The sequence below is a fragment of the Monodon monoceros genome, unplaced genomic scaffold (assembly GCF_005190385.1).
Source record: "Monodon monoceros isolate NGI ecotype Baffin Bay Population unplaced genomic scaffold, NGI_Narwhal_1 Super_Scaffold_1, whole genome shotgun sequence".
Lineage (NCBI taxonomy): Eukaryota > Metazoa > Chordata > Mammalia > Artiodactyla > Monodontidae > Monodon > Monodon monoceros.
The window spans coordinates 16,131,513-16,153,514 of record NW_021703765.1 but is presented as its reverse complement, the minus strand read 5'-3'; the positions used below and the strand labels follow the sequence as shown (position 1 = coordinate 16,153,514).

General features: G+C 46.6%; 1 protein-coding gene across 6 annotated transcripts in view; it reads left to right on the top strand.

Moving 5' to 3' along the window:
- The window catches only part of NEDD4L (NEDD4 like E3 ubiquitin protein ligase), a 342,431-nt gene that overhangs the window by 84,018 nt on the left and 236,411 nt on the right, over positions 1-22,002 (top strand). The window contains exon 1 of one of the 6 annotated variants that reach the window (XM_029220873.1): positions 13,176-13,404. The exons of 4 other annotated variants lie outside the window; for them this stretch is intronic. In XM_029220873.1, the coding sequence (XP_029076706.1) occupies positions 13,348-13,404 (57 nt within the window). In that variant the 5' untranslated portion in view covers positions 13,176-13,347. Of the gene's footprint in view, positions 1-13,175; positions 13,405-22,002 lie in introns of those variants that run through there. One more of the 6 variants, XM_029220889.1, reaches the window with a different exon arrangement.

Genomic DNA, 22,002 nt, shown 5'->3' with positions numbered 1-22,002 from the left:
GGCCAGCTTATTTAATGATTTAGGCAACATTTCCCTCATTTGTAAAATCTACCAAGTTGTGAGGATTTAATGAGATTATGTCAAAATACTAGCGCTTTACCCTGGCTGGCGATGACGATAACAGTAATGAGAGTTATTCAGTTCAGTCAGTCCCAGATGATGTTTACTGAATTATTTGTGTTGTTTTTGCCTTCATGAGTATTCGTGGAAATACATCTGTGCCCAATTGTCTGGGTCTTTCTGCAAAAAGTGGACGGTTCTCATCGAAGTCTATGGTATTCGAGGTTGGGCTGTTCATATACTTTAGCAAATGGCTCTCTAGAGCTCTTACATCAGTTTTTAATCCTCCTTCTTATCAGTACCTGTGTCCCCAGCACTCTCACCAGTCTGGGTGTGGTTATTCTTTTTGCACTTTGTCCATCTGCTGGGTTGAAACCATATACTCTTGTTTTTTTTTTGTTTTTTTTTTTTTTTTTGCGGTACGCGGGCCTCTCACTGCTGTGGCCTCTCCCGTTGCGGAGCACAGGCTCCGGACGCGCAGGCTCAGCGGCCATGGCTCACGGGCCCAGCCGCTCCGCGGCATGTGGGATCTTCCCGGACCGGGGCACGAACCCGTGTCCCCTGCATCGGCAGGTGGACTCTCAACCGCTGCGCCACCAGGGAAGCCCTACTCTTGTTTTTTATTTGCATTCTTTCGGTTATTGATGAGTGTGAAGGTTTTTCCCAGACTCAGGTGGCAACAGTTCTGCTCTGTGATCAGTCAAGCACCTGAGGCCTGGACTGCTCGCTGGCTGGCCCAGCAAGATCAATTTCCTCACACTCTCAGCATCGTTTTCCTCTCTGGAAAACAGGATTGTAGGAGTGCCCGTCTCACGGGGTTATGGTAAGGACTAAGAGAACGTAAGAGTGTTGAGTCAGTGCCAGACTTTTGGTAGTTCACCTTCTAGTTTCCTGTTGAGTTAACCTCAGTTCCCACCCCACTGTTGGTCTGTTGATCTCAGAAAGGTGAGCTGGAGAGACCTGAGGGTTGAGGAGGGGACCCTGGGGTTAGGGTTTTCAGAGACAGAGCATTCCTGAGTAGGGGTGAAGTCCGGCATGGCGATGGGTGGCTGAGGTAGAATGTGGGTGGGATGCTTGGGGTTCACGAGGCCATTTGGGAACGGAGGGCGTCTGTGGGCCCGGGCCCTGACGTCATGCAGGATCATGGAGGATTTGAGCCAGGGGGGAAGGTGGTGACCCAAGTTCCAGGTCACCTTTGAAGAGGGGAGGGGGCTACAGGGACACGTTGGGTGACTGGCCAGGTGGGCTGTGGACAGCATGGCAAGGAGGGCTCTTCATGACAAGTGGAAGAACCAGGGGTATGGAGGCTGCGGTGGAAAGTTCCAGCGTAAGACTGAGTCCTGGCCTCCCCGGGCCTGTCCTCCGTGCTGAGCCACGCTTCAGGTGTGACAAGGACGTGGTGGGAGCACTTCGGAAAAGGACGCAGGTGAAGGGGGTCCCAGTGGGCCTGCTGCCGAGGCGGGGGAAGGGTGTGGAGTTGGTGCAGGGTCTCTGTAGCCACACGGGGCACCGCCCTTCTGACTGGGTGATGCCCTGCGCCTGGTGTAATGCGCTAGAAATTTCGCCGTCTTGAAAGTTTTGGACAAAGGGCCCACATTTCCATTTTCCACTGGACCCCACAGATTGTGTAAGCGTCCAGAAAGATGTGGGGGGGGTGGGGGGGAGAGTTGACCAAGTGGGCGTGGTCGGAGGCTGGGATTCACTGTCTCAGGATCCAGGTGGAGCCCGTGTGAGCTTAGTCTGGTGCCAGAAGCCCGAGGACTGGGAAGTTTCTCTTGGCTGAAAACGGAATGTTTTGCATTGTGATCGACAGCTTTGACTTCGCGCCTCTCTGTCTCTCTCTAATGCCCTGGTGTGTGTCGGTAACATTCATTCATTCATTCATTTATTTATGGCTGAGTTGGGTCTTCGTTGCTGCACACGGGCTTTCTCTAGTTGCGGCGAGCGGGGGCTACGCTTCGTTGTGGTGCACGGGCTTCTCATTGCAGTGGCTTCTCTTGTTGCGGAGCATGGGCTCTAGGCGGGTGGGCTTCAGTAGTTGTGGCAAGCGGGCTTAGGAGTTGTGGCTCACGGGCTTAGTTGCTCCGCGGCATGTGGGATCTTCCCAGACCAGGGCTCGAACCCATGTCCCCTGCATTGGCAGGCGAATTCTTAACCGCTGCGCCACCAGGGAAGTCCAGTTGGTAACTTTAAAAAAAAAAAAATGATCTCAAACTTAGGGAAAGGTTGCAAGACTGTAGTTGCACTGGCTTGAGTTCTAGAACACGGCTTCCTCAGGGTGGCACTGTCAACTGTTGGGCTGGGCAATTCTTTGTGTTCGGGGGCTGACCTGTGCGTTGTGGGATGTTTGCAGCATCCCTGGCCTCTATCCAGTAGAGAGTAGTGGCACCTCCACGCGTGGTGAGAATCAAAAATGTCTACACGTTGCCAAATTTCCCTTTTAGGGCAGTCACCCCAGTTGAGAAGCACTGTTCTAGGAAGACCTGAGTTTCTGCCTGACCTCTGCCTCTCACAGCCCCATGACCTTGGTCAGGTCACTTCTCTCTCCCCCTGACCCCCAAGCTTCAGCGCTCCTGTTTGCGAATTATCATGCTCTGAATGTGCTGTGTTTGCATAAACAGCGTTGAGTGTTAAAATTTTGAATTTCTCCTAATTTAAGAGATTAAATCACATATTTTAACTTGAATATGGTGATGAGGAAGATGGGCCAGTATTTCACATGTGAATTTGCTGATTATATGTTGCCGGGTTGATTCCTCTTGCCCTTTGTTCAGTTTTTGTTGTTGTTTTCTCAGTTGGGGATTTGAATGCACGTGGCCTCTCCTTGCTACCCCTTCTTCTCTGCCAGCCAATCTCACCCATCCTGCTGGGCCCACCTCACCTGCCAGATCCTGTCTACAGGGCGGGGGTGCTGCCCTCTGGCCGCGCTGCTGGAGGGGCCAGGCTGAGAATGTGGTTTGTGGGTCACGCCATGTGCCCCCGGGGAAGGACCCAGGACCCACGGGGTTCATCCATTTTTTCTCCCCTAGAATTGCCCATCTGAATATCGTTTTCCCTGCTGTTAAGTCTTGTACTGGTGTCTTGCTTAATTAATTGGTCATTTAACTCCAATTTTCTCTTTCCAACTCTGTGAGTTTGCTTGGGCTGCTGTATTGAAATAGGGCAGACAGCATGGTTTCAACAACAGAAATTTATTCCTCGTAGTTCTGGAGGCTAGAAGCACGTGGTCTTTCCTCTATGTGTGGGTGCCTGGAGTCTCTTCACGTCCAGATTTCCTCTTAAAAGGACGCCATAGACATATATACACTACCAAACCTAAGGTAGATAGCTAGTGGGAAGCAGCTGCATAGCACAGGGAGATCAGCTCGGTGCTTTGTGACCGCCTGGAGGGGTGGGATAGGGAGGGTGGGAGGGAGGGAGAAGTAAGAGGGAGGAGATATGGGGATATATGTGTATGTATAACTGATTCACTTTGTTACAAAGCAGAAACTAACACACCATTGTAAAGCAATTATACTCCAATAAAGATGTAAAAAAAAAAAAAAAAAAGGACGCCAGTGAGACTGGAGAAGGGCCCTCCCCTCAAGGCCTCATTTTGACTTAATCACCTCTTTAAAGGCCTTATCTCCAAATAGAGTCACATCCTGAGGGGCAGAGAGTTAGGGCTTCAACCTGTGGATTTGGGGGCGGGGGTAGAGGAGGAGGAACACACTCAATTCAGCCCGTAACACCGACTTAATTTTATGCTTTTTGTGACAGTAGGCCAATGTGCCGCAGCCTGTTAGATCTTTCTTAGAAGACAGGTGAATCCGTATTTTGGGTATTCGAAGATCTCATCATCTGATGGATTGCTTTAAGAGGTTGCTAAGAGTTTAAATGTCCCTTGGCCGGACGATAACACTGCTGATGGTCTCGCACAGACAAGGAGACTGACGTTTATCCTGAGTGAAACCACGCAGATGCTTCCTGAGAAACCCCCGTCCAGCCGTATCATTACATAAATGGGCAGGGGCAGAAGAGGAGCGTTTGCACAGGGAAGAGATGACGCTAAAAGGGTTACTTGAAGACAGGATGTACCCCTAAGCATTAACCCAAAGTGGAGGGGCGCGGACCATGGAGTTTTCTGCGTCTAAGTCATTACGTTTCCTAAAGAGGTCATGTGTGGGGCTCTGAAAATCTGAATGGTGGTGTCGAAGGGGCAGGTTCCTTAGGTGATGTGACCTGAGGTGGGACTAGAGCAGGGCTCCTCAGAGAGGCCCACACCTGGGCTGCACTTCGCTGGGAGGGAAGTTAAAGCCACTGTCCTTTTCCCTGTCCACCTGGCAGTGGAAAGTTACCCTTGGTGGCAGCCAGCACTTCCGCATACTCTTCGGAACTGCCCATTCCCTTGAGTTTTCCAGCTAATGTCACCTTTAATGTTTAGTTATTCGCCTAAACGAGACGTCTTGCGTTTAAGGAATTAATGCCACCCGGTGAGACTTTTTTTGGAGGGGTAAGGCGTTTTACCTTCCTGGGGCATTTTTAAATTCTGCGGATTCATCCAGAGTCATAGTAGTTTGACATTACCTTGAGATTCTTCAGCCAGTAATTCAACTCTAACACAGTTGACCTAGTTGACTTCTCTCTGGAAGGATTTTGTTCAAACTCAGGGTTGTGAACTTTTGTTTAGAAGCAAGTCTCAATGGGCCTGATAGGTTTTTCTTAAAGGAGAGGTTGCTTTGGGGAAAAAAATCAAGAAAATGAATGGCTTTAAAATGTATGAACATTATGAAAGTTATGACTTTTGTTTTCTCGAAGGAAAAAGAAACGGGCATCTGTGAAATGTTTCTCTTAAATTGTATAGTGAGAAATGAAGCTTTACTGGGGATGGTAATTTATTTCTATGCAGTTTACCTGGGTAAGGCTCTTTCTGATGCTGAATATTGAGTACAAATGTTAAATCATTTTGGGGAAGAAAGATGAGTTTTCTTTTAGGTTTTGTGATGCTCCATTATTTGCCTGTTAAAAGGATTTGATGAAGATTTAAATATAAGTAGCTGAATTACATAGCATTCTGTGTGAAGGGATGGTGCCTTTTAATTCTGGAATCAGTGCATCCATTTACCTGTTATTTGCCCTGCTGGCCTGTGCCACCTTCCTTTATGTTTCTGATAAATTTTAACGAATTTGAAATCTTTGTTCCTTGCGCTTAGAAGGAGAACATTGAGAGCACCAGTTACTCGGGCTGACAAAATGCATTTTAGACTTCAGACGGTTAGATTGCTTTGAGTATTTACTTACGGAGGGGTGGGAGTGAGGGTGCACGGACAGCCCCTTTTCTGAGGCGGGCACAAGGCATTCATTCCTTCAGGTGTAACCGGCGACTTAAGAGCTGGCCTGCCTGCACTTGCTGGCCGTCATTGCCTGGTGCCCGGAGCTGGCAGGCACCAAGGCCAAGGGCACTGTTTTCCATACGGGGGGACCTTGGTTCAGTGGGGGTGGGAGTCAGAGGGACTCCCTGTCAACTGTGACCTTGCCCCGTCCCTTCCCCTCTCCTCTCCTTCCCTCAAGTAAGTTACTGTAAATCCCCACCTCCTCCAGCAGCAGAAGGACTTTGAACTTGAACTCTGTTAGGGAGCGCAGGCCCCGCCTCAACCAGGCAGAGAGTTTGGAATCTCATCTCCTTTTTAAAAACCTCTCCAGGGGATTTCATAACTTTCCTGAGGGTCATTTTCTGGTGACTAACGACGTTGGTTCTGGGGAGCCCTTCCTTTGCCAAAGGTGCATCTCCCAAAATGATTCTGAAAATGATGCCTGTCTGTACACACCGTTGGGACCCGGGCTGTGGGAAAGGAACTGCTCCTTCTGCCCCAGAGAAAACACGGGAGGGGAGAAACCCTTTTGAGAACTGCTCTGCAGGTTTCCGTCCTCCTGGCCCACCTGTTCTCTTCCTGTTTCTTTCTCCGCAGAGTTTGTCCAGGCTCCATTGTTTTTGCCCATATATTTTGATGGTTTTTTTTTGCATTATGGTTTGTTGCAGGAGGTCAGGAGGGAGTTGCGGTAATTCAAAATGTAAATTTCTGGCACGGTGCCCAATGAGGGTCGCTAAATATGAAGGTTTCTGTGTGTGAAAATACAGAAATCACCATAGCATGGTCATTTACGGGATGGTTGTGAAAGGGAAGGCTGTAGACCGGTGACGGGACTCAGTTGTGTGTGTGTGTGTGTGTGTGTGTGTGTGTGTGTAGGTGTGGGGGGGGCGCCTGCACTAGGCTGATTAGTATTTTGAGTCGTATTGGACGCATAGGGTCAACTGTTAATAGTAATGGAGTTGACTCTGGGGTTAGAGAGCGGAGAGGGTGGAATGGGGGTCCATGGTCACAAGCGAGTCCTAGACTGATGGTGACCAGGGCTGCCTGCGTGTTGATGCGTCAGCACAGGAAGAGAATGAGATCCTTCAGTAGGCGGGGGGAGGGGAGGAGGTCGATTCAAATATATTATTTATATATATATGGTGAAGTGGAGTATCAGATCATCTATACCATAGGATAGAAGGAATCGGCAAGATTTGGTAAACGTGGGATGACATAAAAAGAAACTGTTGTGGCACAAAGTGCTTCTACCTCCTCATGAAAACAGTTTAATTTCTCATTTTGAAAGTAAAATAAATGCTCTTTGGAGAAATAAAGAAAAGATAAACAGGACAACTCAGGCATGATGGAGAATTACACTCAAAGTGAAACAGTCACTTTTTCTGCCATGCCAGAGGAACCGTTGGAAATGTTTTGGCGTCTGTTCTCTCCCACAGAGTGATTCTTGGTAAGAGTCATTGGGAAGCTTCGCGGCGTCAGGACAGAGGGAGGAGGTGAGCGCTGAGGATCTGTTCACTTTTGGGTTAGATCCCAGCTCCTCTTCTCGGCATTGCTGGCTCAGAGAGAGACACAGGGCTGGGATGCGGGAGGAGGGCTTAGGGTTGCAGGTGCAGGTCTGGGGTCCCTGCATTTAGAAATTTTGTTGGCGCTTCTCGCACGTTTCTGTCCAGGTTTTCCCTGGGAGAGGGGACTAAGCTTGTCCCCGCAAATGGGAGATCTTAAAAACGGGTGCAAATTGCCCATTTTGCTGCATGATGCTTTGTTTAATATAATATTCTTTCGCAAACTTCATTGCACTTCAGGATCACCTGGGAGCTTGTAAACACAGATCACCGGAGCCCAGCCCCAGAGATTCTGGTTCTGGGGTGTTGGGTGGGGCCTGAGAACCAGCATTTCCACCAAGGTGCCAGGCGATGCTGTTGCTGATAGTTGGGGGTCCACACGCTGAGAACCACTGTCCTATTCATCAAGACTTCCAGAAAAATTGGTACTCCAAGAAGATGCTCCATGCCGGCCCTGTGGGTCCCTGGCACCTCTTCCTGCGTAGACTCTTGCAGGGAAGTAGCACCGGTCCAGTGTGGGAGATGCACACATTCCATGGTTGTGAACGGCCACTTGAAGGGTGGGTGGCCGATGCTGTCCACATCCTCAGGGCTTTGGGAAGAGGGGAGGTGGAATGAGCTGCTCCGGGCTGTGGAAGGGATCTGGCTCAAAGGCTCCTTTGAGTGGCCCCGTTATATATCATGAGCTTTATCATCCTCCGGATGGATGGTTGGTTCCTGTCTTTCTGCAGTCTCTCACTTGATCATAATTTTAAAAACTTTAAAATCACGCTTATAAACATAACAGGCTCTTTATAGATGGTCCTGAAGGACAGCAGAGGCCTTGTGAAAGGTGTCGCTGCAGGGGAGGAGATCGCACTTGGAAGTGGGAAGAGGTTGACGTGGCGTCCCCTAGGCTGGCATGTTGGTAGATTCAAAGGAGAAGCAAGTTGGTAAAACTTTGTGAAATATTCACCGTCAAAACCAAGTGCAGGGCTTCCCTGGTGGCGCAGTGGTTGAGAGTCCGCCTGCCGATGCAGGGGACACGGGGTCGTGCCCCGGTCCGGGAAGATCCCACATGCCGCGGAGCGGCTGGGCCTGTGAGCCACGGCCGCTGAGCCTGCGCGTCCGGAGCCTGTGGTCCGCAACGGGAGAGGCCACACTAGTGAGAGGCCTGCGTACCGCAAAAAACAAACAAACAAACAAACAAAAACAAATGCAGAGAGCTTGCCGTTAAAAGTAAACATGAATTCTGGGCTTCCCTGGTGGCGCAGTGGTTAAGAATCCACCTGCCAGTGTAGGGCACATGGGTTCGAGCCCTGGTCCGGGAAGATCCCACATGCTGCAGTGCAACTAAGCCCGTGCTCCACAACTACTGAGCCTGCGCTCTAGAGCCCGTGAGCTGCAACTACTGAGCCTGCGAACCACAGCTACTGAAGCCTGCGCACCTGGAGCCCGTGGTCCGCAACAAGAGAAGCCACCGCAATGAGAAGCACGCACACTGCAAGTAAGAGTAGCCCCCACTCGCTGCAACTAGAGAAAGCCCGCGCTCAGCAACGATGACCCAATGCAGCCGAAAAAAACAAAATTAAACATGAATTTCAAAATATAGAAAGAAATAGCATCGGATAGAAATTGATCAATAAAATGAATGCAGTATTCAATAGAAAACTCTTAGGAAGTAAGAAGTGGACATGAGACGTGGGCCTTAAAAAAGGCCCTAAGTCCAAGAAAAAAATTCCCTAAAATGAAAACACTGTACACAGGTGGCCCTCACCTTGCCCGATTCTGTGGTAGCTAAACTCAGTTCTGTGCAGAGCGAAGCCTGCCTCTGAACTCTGTTTCAGAGAGCAAGGACTGGGGGGCGCAGAGGAAGATAGGGGATTGTGTGCCGTAACCACAAGGGGCCTAACCAGGTGATGATCACAGCTCTAACTCAATACCCGCTGAGTCCCAGTCCCCATCTGGAACCGGGAAGCTGCAAACAGTTTGCCAGATGTTTAGAAGCTGCTGCCAGTGCAACACCCAAATATTATTCATGATACCCAGTTATCCATCACATATTGATGAGGGCCTCCTATGTTTCAGATGCTGTTCAGATACAGGGAGATGTGTGTGTGTACATTTGTAGGTGGAAAAAACAATGAAAGCAGTTTTGAAGGGATTACTTCCTTTTGGAATTTCTCCCCTCCTATATTATGTGAAATCCATATTAGGACCATTCGAAAGTAATCAAACGTCATAAAGTATTACTGTGAAAGGAATAAATATTTTAAAATGTATTTCACATGGTCTTTCAGAGAACTCGCTCCGTAACACCATCTAGCCTCCTGCAACTGTCTGAAAAAAATTTCCTGAACCTTCATGTTTTCTTTTTCCTTCGAAATCGTTCTTTTGGAAGTAACACATTTGTAATTTTAGTTCTGGTGTTACTTCACTATACCTCTCTTTGGAAGCAGCACACACCCACGTAGTAGATGAGATTATTTTGTAGTTTTAAAAAGGGCTAGAAAACTTGATTTTGATAGTTTTAAATAAAAAAAAAAAGTCAAAGCACTGATTTTAAAATTATCTTATGTAGTTTTAGGAAGAAACTGGAAAAAAAATAATTTAGCACAATTCTGATGAATTAGGAAATAGAATTTTTGAGTCACTATCATTAATGAGTTGCTGATCTGAGTTATGTCTTTGTAATAACGTGGCATTGCTGGGTAATGAGGCTCGGCTGAAATACGAAATCTGATAACACACATTTGCACATTTTAAGGAAGTACAGTTATTAGAAACAGTGGTTCTGCCTGACATGAGATTATTACAGCCAGTATGCTTGTCTCCTTTTCAACGTGAAGCCAGTGACCCTGAAGGTTTTGCCTCGGGTGTCCAGATACCTGGTAGATAAGCTACAGGTGAGCATCACTCACGGTGTACTGCTGGCTTTCAGCCACAGACGGTGGTAGAAGGGGAGTGAGGAGGGAGGGATGGGGTCGAAGTAAGGGTTGCTATCTGGGCCTCTGGTCCCATTATCCTTGTCCCCCCCCCCCCCCCCCCCAGGATCCGCTGTCCTGTTGTTGACGCCTGCAGCTCTCCTAGGTTTGTGGCACCGGGTGCCGTGGCTTCTTGAAGTTCTGATGGGCCAGCTCCGTTCTGTTGGCAGCTTCTCCCTGGGTGAGATTTATCTTGACTCTCCCCTTGCAGTTGAGGCTTGTGCTCCTCCGTGGTGTTTGAGTTTAGCTCTTCCTGCAGCATTCAAGCTAACTTCAGCCACTCCTTGAGTCAGTGACCTCCTGCCCTCTTACCTAGTCCTTCCCTTGTGTTAACTCTTGAAATGATTCTAAGACCAGCCCATTGTAGAAGTGTTGCCATTCTTCATAAAGGGATTTTAAACATCACATATAGAGCCAGTCAGCCACCGTAAATCCTTTATCGAATAAGAACAACAACAAACAAACCAAAAAAAATACTGTTTACAAATGCTCTTAGTTCATTTCTAAATGGTTATTTCATTCGTGATGTTTTGAAACTGGCTGAGAGTCAGGAAACATCGTGATTTATGAATAGTCTTGTGTTTCAGTGTGTGGTGGATGGGGGTTGTGATTCTTACTCCTTTGTTTTGTCTTAGAGAAGTTACACGTATCCATTCTGCTGGCGGGGTGTGATCTCGCATAAATTTCAGACGAGTTCTTCATCCCCGCCCCCATGTGCCTGTCTTCTAAAATCGCGGCATCTCAGAGTTGGGAAGGGGCGCCAGGGACCATTTGCTTCATTTTCTTCCTCCCCGGTGATACTTCTGGCAGGTGCTGATCTTTTCTCTCTCTCTGGGGCTAACCGGCCATCTCTCTGCCTCGGGAGGCCACCTGCTCCGTGTTTGACCAGGGTTAACAGCTGGAAGTTCCTTCCCTCAGTGAGGCGCATCTGCCTTCCTGCAGCTTTCACTCCTGGGGTTGGGGTTTGTCCTCCGCGGCCTCATAAGAGAAGATGACTTGGTTTCTGCCAACCCACCCACTTCCTGCAGAAAGAATCTGCTCCTCGAAATGTGTTTAACCTGTTTTTCTTTTTTTTTTTTAGTCTTCCAGTGATGTTTGTTTATTAACTATCCTGGCCACTTAAAAACAATATTTTTGAGTTGTTAATACATGTAAATGGTTTTAATTAAAAGCATAAAAAAGGCCATACAGTGATATATGTGTGTGCTTGTCTTCCTCTCTCATACCTGTCCCTAACCAACTAATTTCTGTCCTCAGCATCAGCCAGTGGTACCAGTTTCCAATGTCCTTGCAAAGTTTACTTTATGACACGCAAACACCTAATCCGTGTGTATCCACATACACACGTGTCCGTCCATCTCCTTTTTATGTAAAGGATGGCGTTAACCCCACATCTCCACCTAGCTGTTTCATGTGACAGTACATCTTGGATTTTCAAATCTGTCCGTAGAGAACATCCTCATTCTTATGGTTGCTTAGTGTTCTATTATATAGATTTTGTCCTATTTACTTACAAAATCAAAGCAAAACGACCACCTCCCTCCCAGGTCATGCCTCTTGGGTTTGCACATAATGCTGGTCCAGAACACAGTGTGATGATGTTCCCTGCTCTGGACTGGGAATAATTATACTGTCACAGAGTTGAGTCATATTGCACCAAAGATGAAATAAAACCCCAAGAATTCCACCCCCTCCCCCGCCGCTTTTGATGCTCTCCCATTCTGTTTCTTCCGTCCCTCGGCATTGACTCAGGCAGCTAAGCACACACAGCGCTCACCACTATAAAACTCCATCCTATGAGATTTGGCCCGTCACCCATTCTGATGAAATCTTGTTGGATTCTGATCCAGTTATCTGACATTTTATCTGGTTGTGTGTATCAACTACAAATTGGTTTAGCCTGCCATCAATAACCCCCTCCAGATTTTCCTGGCTCACAATGTGGCCCAGGATGGAGCTAATCATGGAGCTCCATGACATGAGCCCTGTGACAGAACCCCCGGAGGACCCCTGGAGTTTTCTAATGATTAGGCTTTGGATAAGAGTGAGCAGCTGGGTGCAGCTAAGCCCCACCTCACTTTAGCATCACTTCACCTTCACATCGTCATCTTGTCTAGAAGAATACAGTGTGTTTTGGTTGTAAGCTGGCCAGGGTCCACGTCCACTAGTATGCAACATGCCCTTGAACTTTTCACCTTCTCAGAAAAGGGAATAAGTGTGCATGTCTTTTATTCTTAGCAAACCTTTGCTGGAGATTTTTCTTTTCTAAAAGTTCGTAACACATTTAGTGATTCACTCTAGAACATTGCTTTGGATGAATATCATTTATTCATTCCCCCTGAAACATGGGGTGCCCAGCTCTTTGCTAGATTCTAGGAGAACAGTCCTGAGCAAGGGGAGTGGTTGCCTTGTGTCTCTCTGGCGTTGGGCGGCTGCCCGTGGACCATTCTCCTTGTCAGTTCCGGAGATCTGTCTAGCCTCTGCCCTCTGAGAGCTTCGTCTTTGGCCATGATAGCTAATTTAAAAAGCCAGTGACCAAAAAGGGTGAGAGGAGAAATACAGGGTCCCATGGGAGCTTATTGCAGGAGAACTTAACGAATCTAGGAGCCCTGGAAAGACATTTTCAGAAAACACGATACTTAAACTGATACCTAAAGACAAGTAAGGAAGAGATCTGAGCAAAAACAGCCAATTGGTGGTGCTGGTGGAGGGATGAACTGCCATAAGTCCCATCCGTATAATTTACAATGGGATTCGTAACTTCTTTCAACGCTGGGACCTTTGCCCATCTCTTGATATTTGTCTGTAATTTCTCTGAGATGACTGGCAGTTTCTCTCAGCCATGGGGAATTCACCTGAGGAATGTCTTCTTGGGGACCCTTGGGAGTCCCTGCCTCCTGAAACTCAGACCTCTTCCAGTTCCTTCTGGCCAAACTACACACTCCCCCCAGAAACCTAGATTTCACTTTATTGCGAGAGGTCAGAGTTATGACTGCCATGAAAAATACAGAATTTTAGGACCCTGGCGGTCCAGTGGTTAGGACTCTGCACTCTCACTGCCGAGGGCCTGGGTTCGATCCCTGGTTGGGGAACTAAAATCCTGCAAGTGGCATGGCCAAAAAAAAAAAAAAAATATATATATATATATATATATATATGTAATTTTAGATTTGGAGCTATGATTTTTGGCTTTCAGCAAAGTGCAGCTGTTTATTATCATTTTTAGAACTAGAAACACGAGATAATTCTTGTCTTAGCCATCTCAAAGGAATTTAAAAATGTTTCCTGTCTTATGATTAGGTTTGGAACAAAAAGACCATTGATAAATGGATTCTTTGAAGACCTTTTACACGGAGTTTTACCAACTCTTATGGTACGAAGAGAATTTTGAATTAGTGGAGGAGAGTGACGATGTCCTGGAAGCTGGGACTCTTGCCAGCACAGCCGTCTCGTGGACATCGTTCACTGGTACCCTCCCCGCCCCTCCCCATTGTCACTGAATTGCTATGGATTCTTGGCATTTGAGGATTTAACATTTCTAATTGAGAGCCAGTCTAAAAACCTATCCATACGTGGAAGAATCTGCATTCTTGCCGAGGCGTATGTTTGAGTCATGTTAGGTGTGAGGCCTGTGGAAATGCAGGTGCCACTTAGCCTGTGACTGACCTTGGCCTTCACCCATTGCTAACTCCTCAGCCTACCGCTGACCCCTAAGCCCACCTGCTCCTCCATCGCTTCTTCAGGGATGTATTTCCAGGTGAAAGGATATAGAATAGTGATAACCGCAAAGGACTCGTGGTGACCGCTGGGAATGCCATGGTTCTGTTCTATTTGAGAGTCAGAAACAGAGGCATCCAGTGCTGTCACCAAAAGAAAGAAATGTAATGCCAGCACTTTTCAGGCGAAACAGTCAACACAGTATTTGGTCGGAGGGGTGGAAAGGAGAGTATGAGACAGACCTGCGTGGTTCGGGGCAAGCCATGCAGAACTGGCATTAGAAGTGACGGAAATTGTATGGGTGCTCGAATGTGATTCTCGTGGAATTTGTCTTCTGTGACAGCCGTGCTTTTCTGGAGCAGGTGGATGTGGTCGCAGCCAGTCTGCCCAGATAGAACTGTTCCATCCCATGCGCTTGCGGTCTCCTCCTGCGGGTCATCCTGTGGGCCTGGTCTGGCTTCCCTCTGGGTAGTTTTCTAGGTCATCGGCCACCCCCGCTCCTTCAGCTGTTTTCAGTTCCACCAGCCCTTTGCCTCTATTGTCCAGGAGGTCCATAGTTCTCTTAAAGGGACCAAGAATCCCTGTTGGAATTTTACCTCTTTTCTTTCCTCCTGAATGCTTTTTCTGTGAATATTTTGCAGGACTTAGCAACCTTGTTAGGATACTGGCCTCATAAGTGAAAACTCCCAGATCTTTATCACACTCGCTCTGAAGTCACCATCTCTGCAATTCTCCTATGTATAGAACGATTTTGTAAATGTCTAGACGCAGGGAGACCATGCTGTACTACATAGTATCTGCTTTATTAGTCTTCGCAGCTCTTAATCTATAGGTACATAATTTGCATATGCTGGTCTTTAATCTTTGAGAAGAAATCTTGATCCTAGAACATGTGATTACCATAACGCCTGTCTCATTTCCAGATCGCTGTGTTCCATAGCTTAACTCCTCTGCACTGTTCTAAGTGATAATTGGGGTCCTTTCCTCCCTCCTGCCCTTCTTTCCAATCTTCCCTCTCACGAGACATAATTCAAAACCTGCTGCCTTCCTGCATTGAGTTGGTGCCCTTAGAGCAGCACCGTCCAGTAGAACTTTCTGTGATTATGGAAATGTTCTCTGTGTTGTCCAGTGTGGTAGCCATTAGGCACATGAGGCTGTCGAACACTTAAAAGTGTGACTGATGTTACCAAGGAACTGAATTTTAATTGATTTTAATTAAATTTAAATAGCTTCTTGTAGGTAGTGGCTACCATATTGGACCATGTAACCGTGGGGTTTAGTTGAGAAAATAAGACTTACCTAACAAGAAAAAAAAAGAACGACAGTGATTTATGACTTAAGTACCAGAATAAATGGTCAGTCTGAAGGCAGGCTCAGAGGCAGGGCCTCCCACACTGGGGGTCCACTTCTGACCTCTGGACTGAGCTCTGGTTTCTGACCTCTGACAGCCTCTTGGAGATCTCTACCTGCACGCTGGGAAGATAACCCCAGATCGAGAAACCCAAGTCCTTTTCTTTGCCTGAGCCTCAGACCCGCTCTTCTTCCTTTGTTTTCTGTCATCTGACTGCATCTTCCCCCACTAGCACCGAAACTGGAAACCTGACTTGATGCCGTCTCCTTGTCTTGCAAAGCCAGTCTGTCACCAATCCGTGCTGCTCCCCCAGCAATAGCTTTGGAACCAGTCCCGTATCCTCCATCCAGGGCCACTGTGCTGCTCACCTGTCAGACAGTGTAGCAGCCCATGTCATTGCTTTCCCTGTCCTTCTCTCTGGACCCACCTCCCTTCATTCTGTCCTCTGCTTGTCACCTGGCGAACCTGTCCCTCACCTGCTAACCGTGTTTGCCTTGCACAGCACAGAGGATGAAACCAGGCCGGGACAACTCTTCCCTTCCCCCATAGCCCTGCTCACTAACCTTCTTTCCATCTGGAGGTGCCCTCATGCTTCTCTCTTTGTCTGAAAGGATGCTTTTCCCTTCTCCTCATTCTTACTCATCTGGGGCTTTACTCAGCCTTCTAGTCTACTTCCCTCTCCCCACCCGTCACATGAACACTAATTTCTTCCTCCTCTGAGTTCCCGCAGAATACCATCCATTGTTTTTATTAAACTTACCATGTCATCTTGTAATTACATGTGTATGTTGTTCTCCTGATACATAGACAGTGAATTTCTGTGGGTGTGAACTGTCTTATTGATTCCTTATTCCTTGTACTTTTTTCACGACAGAGTAAGCACTTTTGGTTGAATAACCACATGGACCTGAGCAGACCATGGGGCGTGAATAGGTGCTGTCTGGGCAGGTGCAGAGGGGAGGGCAGTTAGGTCCCCATGAAGAGCACAGGTAGGTTGGGGATAGAGCAGGTTGTGGTGACCCTTCAGGGAGGAGTTTTAATTGGGTCCATTTGCCCATGGGGAGGTCCCACTGGAGCAAGGAGAACAGACATTTTAGAAAGATTGCGCTGGTGAGGCGGCAGGTGAATTAGGACGAGAGAAGCTGCCACACATCAACGGCACGGACATAGAGCAGGGCACATAACAGGCACCCAGTAACTATTAGAAGAAGGAACAGTCGAGGCTATGTTAGTTGGTTGACGGACCATCCCGCTGTTAGTGATAACTCAAATTGAGGCTGCCGAATGAAGAAAACGGGATGAATTTAAATGAGTGTTGTTTTTTTGTTTTTTTGTGGTATGCGGGCCTCTCACTGTTGTGGCCTCTCCCATTGCAGAGCACAGGCTCTGGACGCGCAGGCTCAGTGGCCATGGCTCAAGGGCCCAGCCGCTCCGCGGCATGTGGGATCTTCCCAAACCGGGGCACGAACCCGTGTCCCCTGCATCGGCAGGCAGACTCTCGACCACTGCGCCACCAGGGAAGCCCTGAGTGTTGGTTTTTAAAGACAAATGTAAGTTTCACAGCGACACTCATGTCATCACCATTCTTTCTGGAATTTTTGTTTTTCATGTCATACTTATGATCATATCTCTGAAATTTTCTGGAGTTGTCCCAGTTTCAGATTTTGACTGTCCTAACAGGGCGTGGGGGTTCCATACTACTTAAAATAATATAGCTGATGCGCTTATATTGAGCAAGTCAACCAAATTCCATCAATCCTGCCTTAAAAATGCCACTGCTTGTTACGTGATAGAAAATACAGGCAATGGTCTTTCTTCTCACTGGTGTTTTTTTCCTTGTATTGAAACATTGTCCTCATGCACAGGAAAATCTCAATTTAGCAAAGAGAGAAATCAGGCTCCCATTAATTATTGCATGGGATTCTCCACGTGCGTTAGTTCTTTATTGCCGTGTAACAGATTATCCCTAAACTCAGCAGCTTAAAACAACAAGCGTGTGTTATCTCACAGTTTCTGTGCGTCAAGAGATCAAAAATGGCTTAGCTGGGTGGCTCTGATTCATGCCTTGGTGGCACATAGCATGCAAAGATCTGTCATGAGGTTGAAGTATGATGTCAGCCGGGAATGCTGTCATCAGAAGGCTTAATTGAGGCTGGAGGACCCACTTCCAAGACGGTTCACTCACATGGCTGTTGGCAGGAGGCCTCAGTTCCTCGCTACATGGCCCTTTCTTCTCATCGGGCTGCCTGAGCGTCCTCACAACATGGCAGCATCTGGTTCCCGCCAGAGTGAGTGATCTGAGAGGGGGAGTGAGACACAATGCTTTGCCTTTCATGACCCAGTCTTCAAAGTTACACACCGTCACTTCCTCCACAGTCTGTTAGAAGTCACCAAATCCACCCCCAGCAAGGGAGAGAAATTAAGCCCTGCCTCTTGAAGAACGGAATTTCAAGAATTCATGGACCTATTTTAAAACCACACAACATCATTTCTGAAAGTCCGTCACCTTGTGCATTAAAATTGACTCTGCTCTGGAGGGCCATCCTTTCACTTCTTCCCGTTTGTTAACTTTTCCATTTGACATTAAGAATGGCTGTAATGTAGTAGAGGTTAAGAAATTTAGGTTGCACAGAATCCTATATTTCTGTAGCTTTTTCCGGAACTGATATCCTTGGGACTTCCACTAGTTTCAGATGTTGTGTGTTGGGCTGACAGTGGTGAACAGCTACTGTGGACGGTCCTGTAGGTACGGGCTGTTTGCTGTCATTGGTGTTATCTGAGCTTGAGCTGGATGTGTAGTCTTGGTGTTGGGCTGCTCTCATTTTCCATCCTCTATCTTTGTTCTCCCCACACGTATCTCACACCTCTGTTTCACCCCGTATTATAGGCATATTTCAGGTATGTGTGTACTAACCTCTGTAGCTGACTGTAAGGCCCTGAGGGGCAGAGAAGAATGCGTCTTGTTCAGTTTTGAGCTCCTCCTTTCTGCTAGCAAAAATTCCTTGAACATAAATCACTCAACACATTTTTTTTGGTTGAATGTGTCATTAGGTCAAAGTGGAGAACACACACACGGGGGAGGGGGGAGTTACCAGCAGTGTAAGGTTGGGAAACCCCTCGAGAGTGAAGAGGGGAAAAGGTTTAGGGGGCAGGAATTGGGGTAGAAAAGGCAGAAAGAAGATAAAGAGGACAGGATATAACAAGAGTTGGAGATGACAGGAATGTGGGGTGATTTGGGGAAGATGGGTCGATGTAGGAAACTTTAAAAAATGTATGGCCCAGGATCTTGTCTCCTAGTTAGGGTGAGAGCCAGGTAGGAATGGGGAGATTAACAGTATCTCTTGGGTAGCAGGCACTATGTGGACACTTCCCATATGTTGTTTTATTTTTTAAAGCAACTAAAATTAGTTGACTTATATAGAACTTAGATATTTCAGTGGTACAAAAAATATCAATTATCTCTCTTAATCTAGAGAGTGGTTACTGCAAGTGTCATGGGTAATAACTAGAACTATAAATATACTGTAGAATTGGGAAGGTAAAGACATAAATTAATTTAGGGGAGAATAATCAAGATGTAAGTCCCTGGCTTAGGACTTCCTCATCCACAGGGACAGCTGGTGTGTGTGTGATACATGGGGTCACAGTGGATCCCTATGGAGTAACAACACTAGTTCCCAGCCCAGATATCAACTTTCTTTTTTGGGGGTGGGGGGAATCTGCCGTTGTTAAGAATAGGGAATCAAATATCAATATAAAAGTTATCTTCTCAAGGCAGATTCACAGGAGACAGGGTAAATTCTAGTGCCTTGTGTTGAGTTGCACTTGAGATTTATTTTACCGTAGGAACGATTTTGACAGATTATGTATTTAATAGGTTTTGTGGGTGGGCATGGGAGTCTGGTAACCACTTACACGCAGTTTATGTGAGCAGGCTGCCGAGTTGCGAACAACTGACTTACAAAATGAGCCTTCGGAATACCACCCGGCTTACGGACTTCCTCTGTGCCACTCATTTATGGTTTGAGCACTTTATCTTGTTTAATGTCTTGATGAAGAATTAGAAAATTAAGTGGGAAAGAAAAACACCTGTCAAGTGCAGAGAATCCTCCCTGTTACACAATAACAATGCAGGGCAGTTGATGAATAGAATGGGAGGAGCCCCTCAAAGTCATGGGAAAGCCTGTGGTTATCTGGCCTCACCTCTTCTCTGCCTTGCTTTCTCTGCCTCATACAGTCCATTGCCAAACAATATTTTCACTGTCATAAGCCACCTTAGTTAAATATTTAATTCTACAGAGTCATAGCCAGGGACCAAAATGTCACGCATAGATTTTAGGAAAGTAATAAAATGCTCCAGAGAGTACAGTTGCTCGGCGTGGGGCCCATTGCATCTGATAAATGAGTCACATACCTGGTCAGGTGTTTCCTCACAGTGACGATGGCTGCTTATCTGTGTGCAGCCTTGTTATTTGGAGGAAACAAAGATAAGAAGTTTTTGCTGTATGTCTGAAACCCACGTGTAAAAAACTATTTTTATAGAGTAGCCTTCTCTTTCCTGCTGTCCTGCGCCTAAATATTGGAGCAAAGTGAAATTTCCTGCAAGAGCTGCTTGTAAATAGTAAGCGCTCAATAAAGGCCCTCTCTACCTTTTATCTCCCAGCCGTTGCCTCCATATTACATGCGAGGACCCTTTTCACATCCTCCAAATAGACAGCTCTGTACCTTTGTGAGTTGGCTAAAATACAACATGTAGCTGTGTTTTCTTATGACAAAAGGTTTATTCATTTTAGAAATACGGAAGTCTGTTTGCCTAAGCCTGTGATTTTAAATTTTTCCTTCTTTTCTTATGTATTTCCTGAACTTTCTACAAAAATGTAGTTTCCAAACAAAAATATTTAATGTTTCAAAAGGAAAATAATGCAAATATGCAGAAAGATGTTATCCATTATCGAGAGGTAATCACTATTATCATCATTCTTTCTAGGGCTTTTCCTGTACATATATGTAATTGATATTTATTTATTTTTTATTTATTTTTTACATCTTTATTAGAGTATAATGGCTTTACAATGGTGTGTTAGTTTCTGCTCTATAACAAAGTGAATCAGTTATACATATACATATGTTCCCATATCTTCCCTCTTGCGTCTCCCTCCCTCCCACCCTCCCTATCCCACCCCTCCAGGTTGTCACAAAGCACCGAGCTGATCTATTTTAAAATGAGACTGTATCGTATGCGAGGGCAGGCTAACTGCTAAAGCAACCTTCAGTTTTCAGTGGGAATAAACTGTACCAGTCTATTTCCGCTTCACCGTCTGGGAAGGGGCAGTAGGTGGTGGTGGACAGGGCAGGGTGAGGCAGGGGATGCTCTATTCCACTCCCCTCCTTTCATGGAGTTCCCCCTTCTTGGCCTTCAGGATTTTCTCCATTGAGCGGGGGGAACAGGGAAGAGAATGGAGGTGGGTGAGTGGGGGGACCTTGTCTGGAAAATGTGTCCATCATTTTTGTCCACATCTCATTGGCCAGAAGTTGGTCACATGACTGCAGTTTATGCTGGGAAACGTAGTCTAGTTGCAGGTCTGAGTCAAAAATGGAAACAGTCTGTTGAACCACGAGCTGCTCTCTAACTCAGTTGTGTAAACCGTTTTGAAACTTTCAAAAGAAACCAAATCGTTTATTTCGAACATGCTTTTGTGTGCAAAATCTGGTTCCCTCTCCATCTCTACCCTATGTGAAGCCCCACTGTCTCTTGCCAGATCTTCTTATAATTGGTCTTCCTGCTTCTGTTCTTGTTCCCCTGTAGTCGCTGACCCCCAACAACTGAAGGGGTCTTTTAAAAACTGAAGTCAAATTTTATCACTCTCCTGCTTGAAACTTTCCAAAGATGGTTGCATTAATGCCCACCCTCTAATGAGGCTGGCGCCTCGGCTCTCTGACCCCACCGGCCATGCTGCTCTCCCTCCCTCTGCTGGCCTTCTGGCCTCTCCTCTTGGACTTGCCCTCTGCAGGCGGTGGGACCTGCCAGCGTCCCTGAGTGAAACTCCCCCCACCCCATCACCCGTCAGCTTCAGTGTCACCTCTCCAACCACCAGTCCTAGATAGCCTCCCCTCTCGCTCTACTTAGTTACTTCTATTTAACTGTCATGTTGTTGTCAAGGCACTCAACCACCATCAGAAATCATCTGGCTTGTTTGTTTGTATATGCTTGTAATCCATCTTTCTGTTTTCTAGATTGTGGGTTCCTTGAGGCGGGAGGAACTCCATCTTGCTCCCATCTGTGCCCCCAGATAATGAGTCCTGCACGTGGTGGCTACTTAGTACATACTTGTGGGATGAATGAAGGTCTTGACAGATTCTCACGTTTGTTTGTTTTTTTCCCAAGGACCTCTGCTTCATTTTTTTAAAAAATTTTTATTATTTTTTATACAAGTTCTTATTAGTCACCAATTTTATACACATCAGTGTATACATGTCAGTCCCAATCGCCCAATTCAGCATACCACCCCCCCACCCCCACGCGGTTTTCCCCCCTTGGTGTCCTTACGTTTGTTCTCTACATCTGTGTCTCAACTTCTGCCCTGCAAACAGGTTCATCTGTACCATTTTTCTAGGTTCCACATACATGCGTTAATATACGATATTTGTTTTTCTCTTTCTGACTTACTTCACTCTGTATGGCAGTCTCTAGATCCATCCACATCTCAACAAATGACTCAATTTTGTTCCTTTTTATGGCTGAGTAATAATCCACTGTATATATGTGTCACATCTTCTTTATCCATTCATCTGTCAGTGGACACTTAGGTTGCTTCCATGTGCTGGCTATTGTAAATAGAGCTGCAATGAACATTGGGGTGCATGTGTCTTTTTGAATTATGGTTTTCTGTGGGTTTATGCCCAGTAGTGGGATTGCTGGGTCGTATGGTAGCTCTAGTTTTAGTTTTTTAAAGAACCTCCTTACTGTTCTCCATAGTGGCTGTATCAATTTACATTCC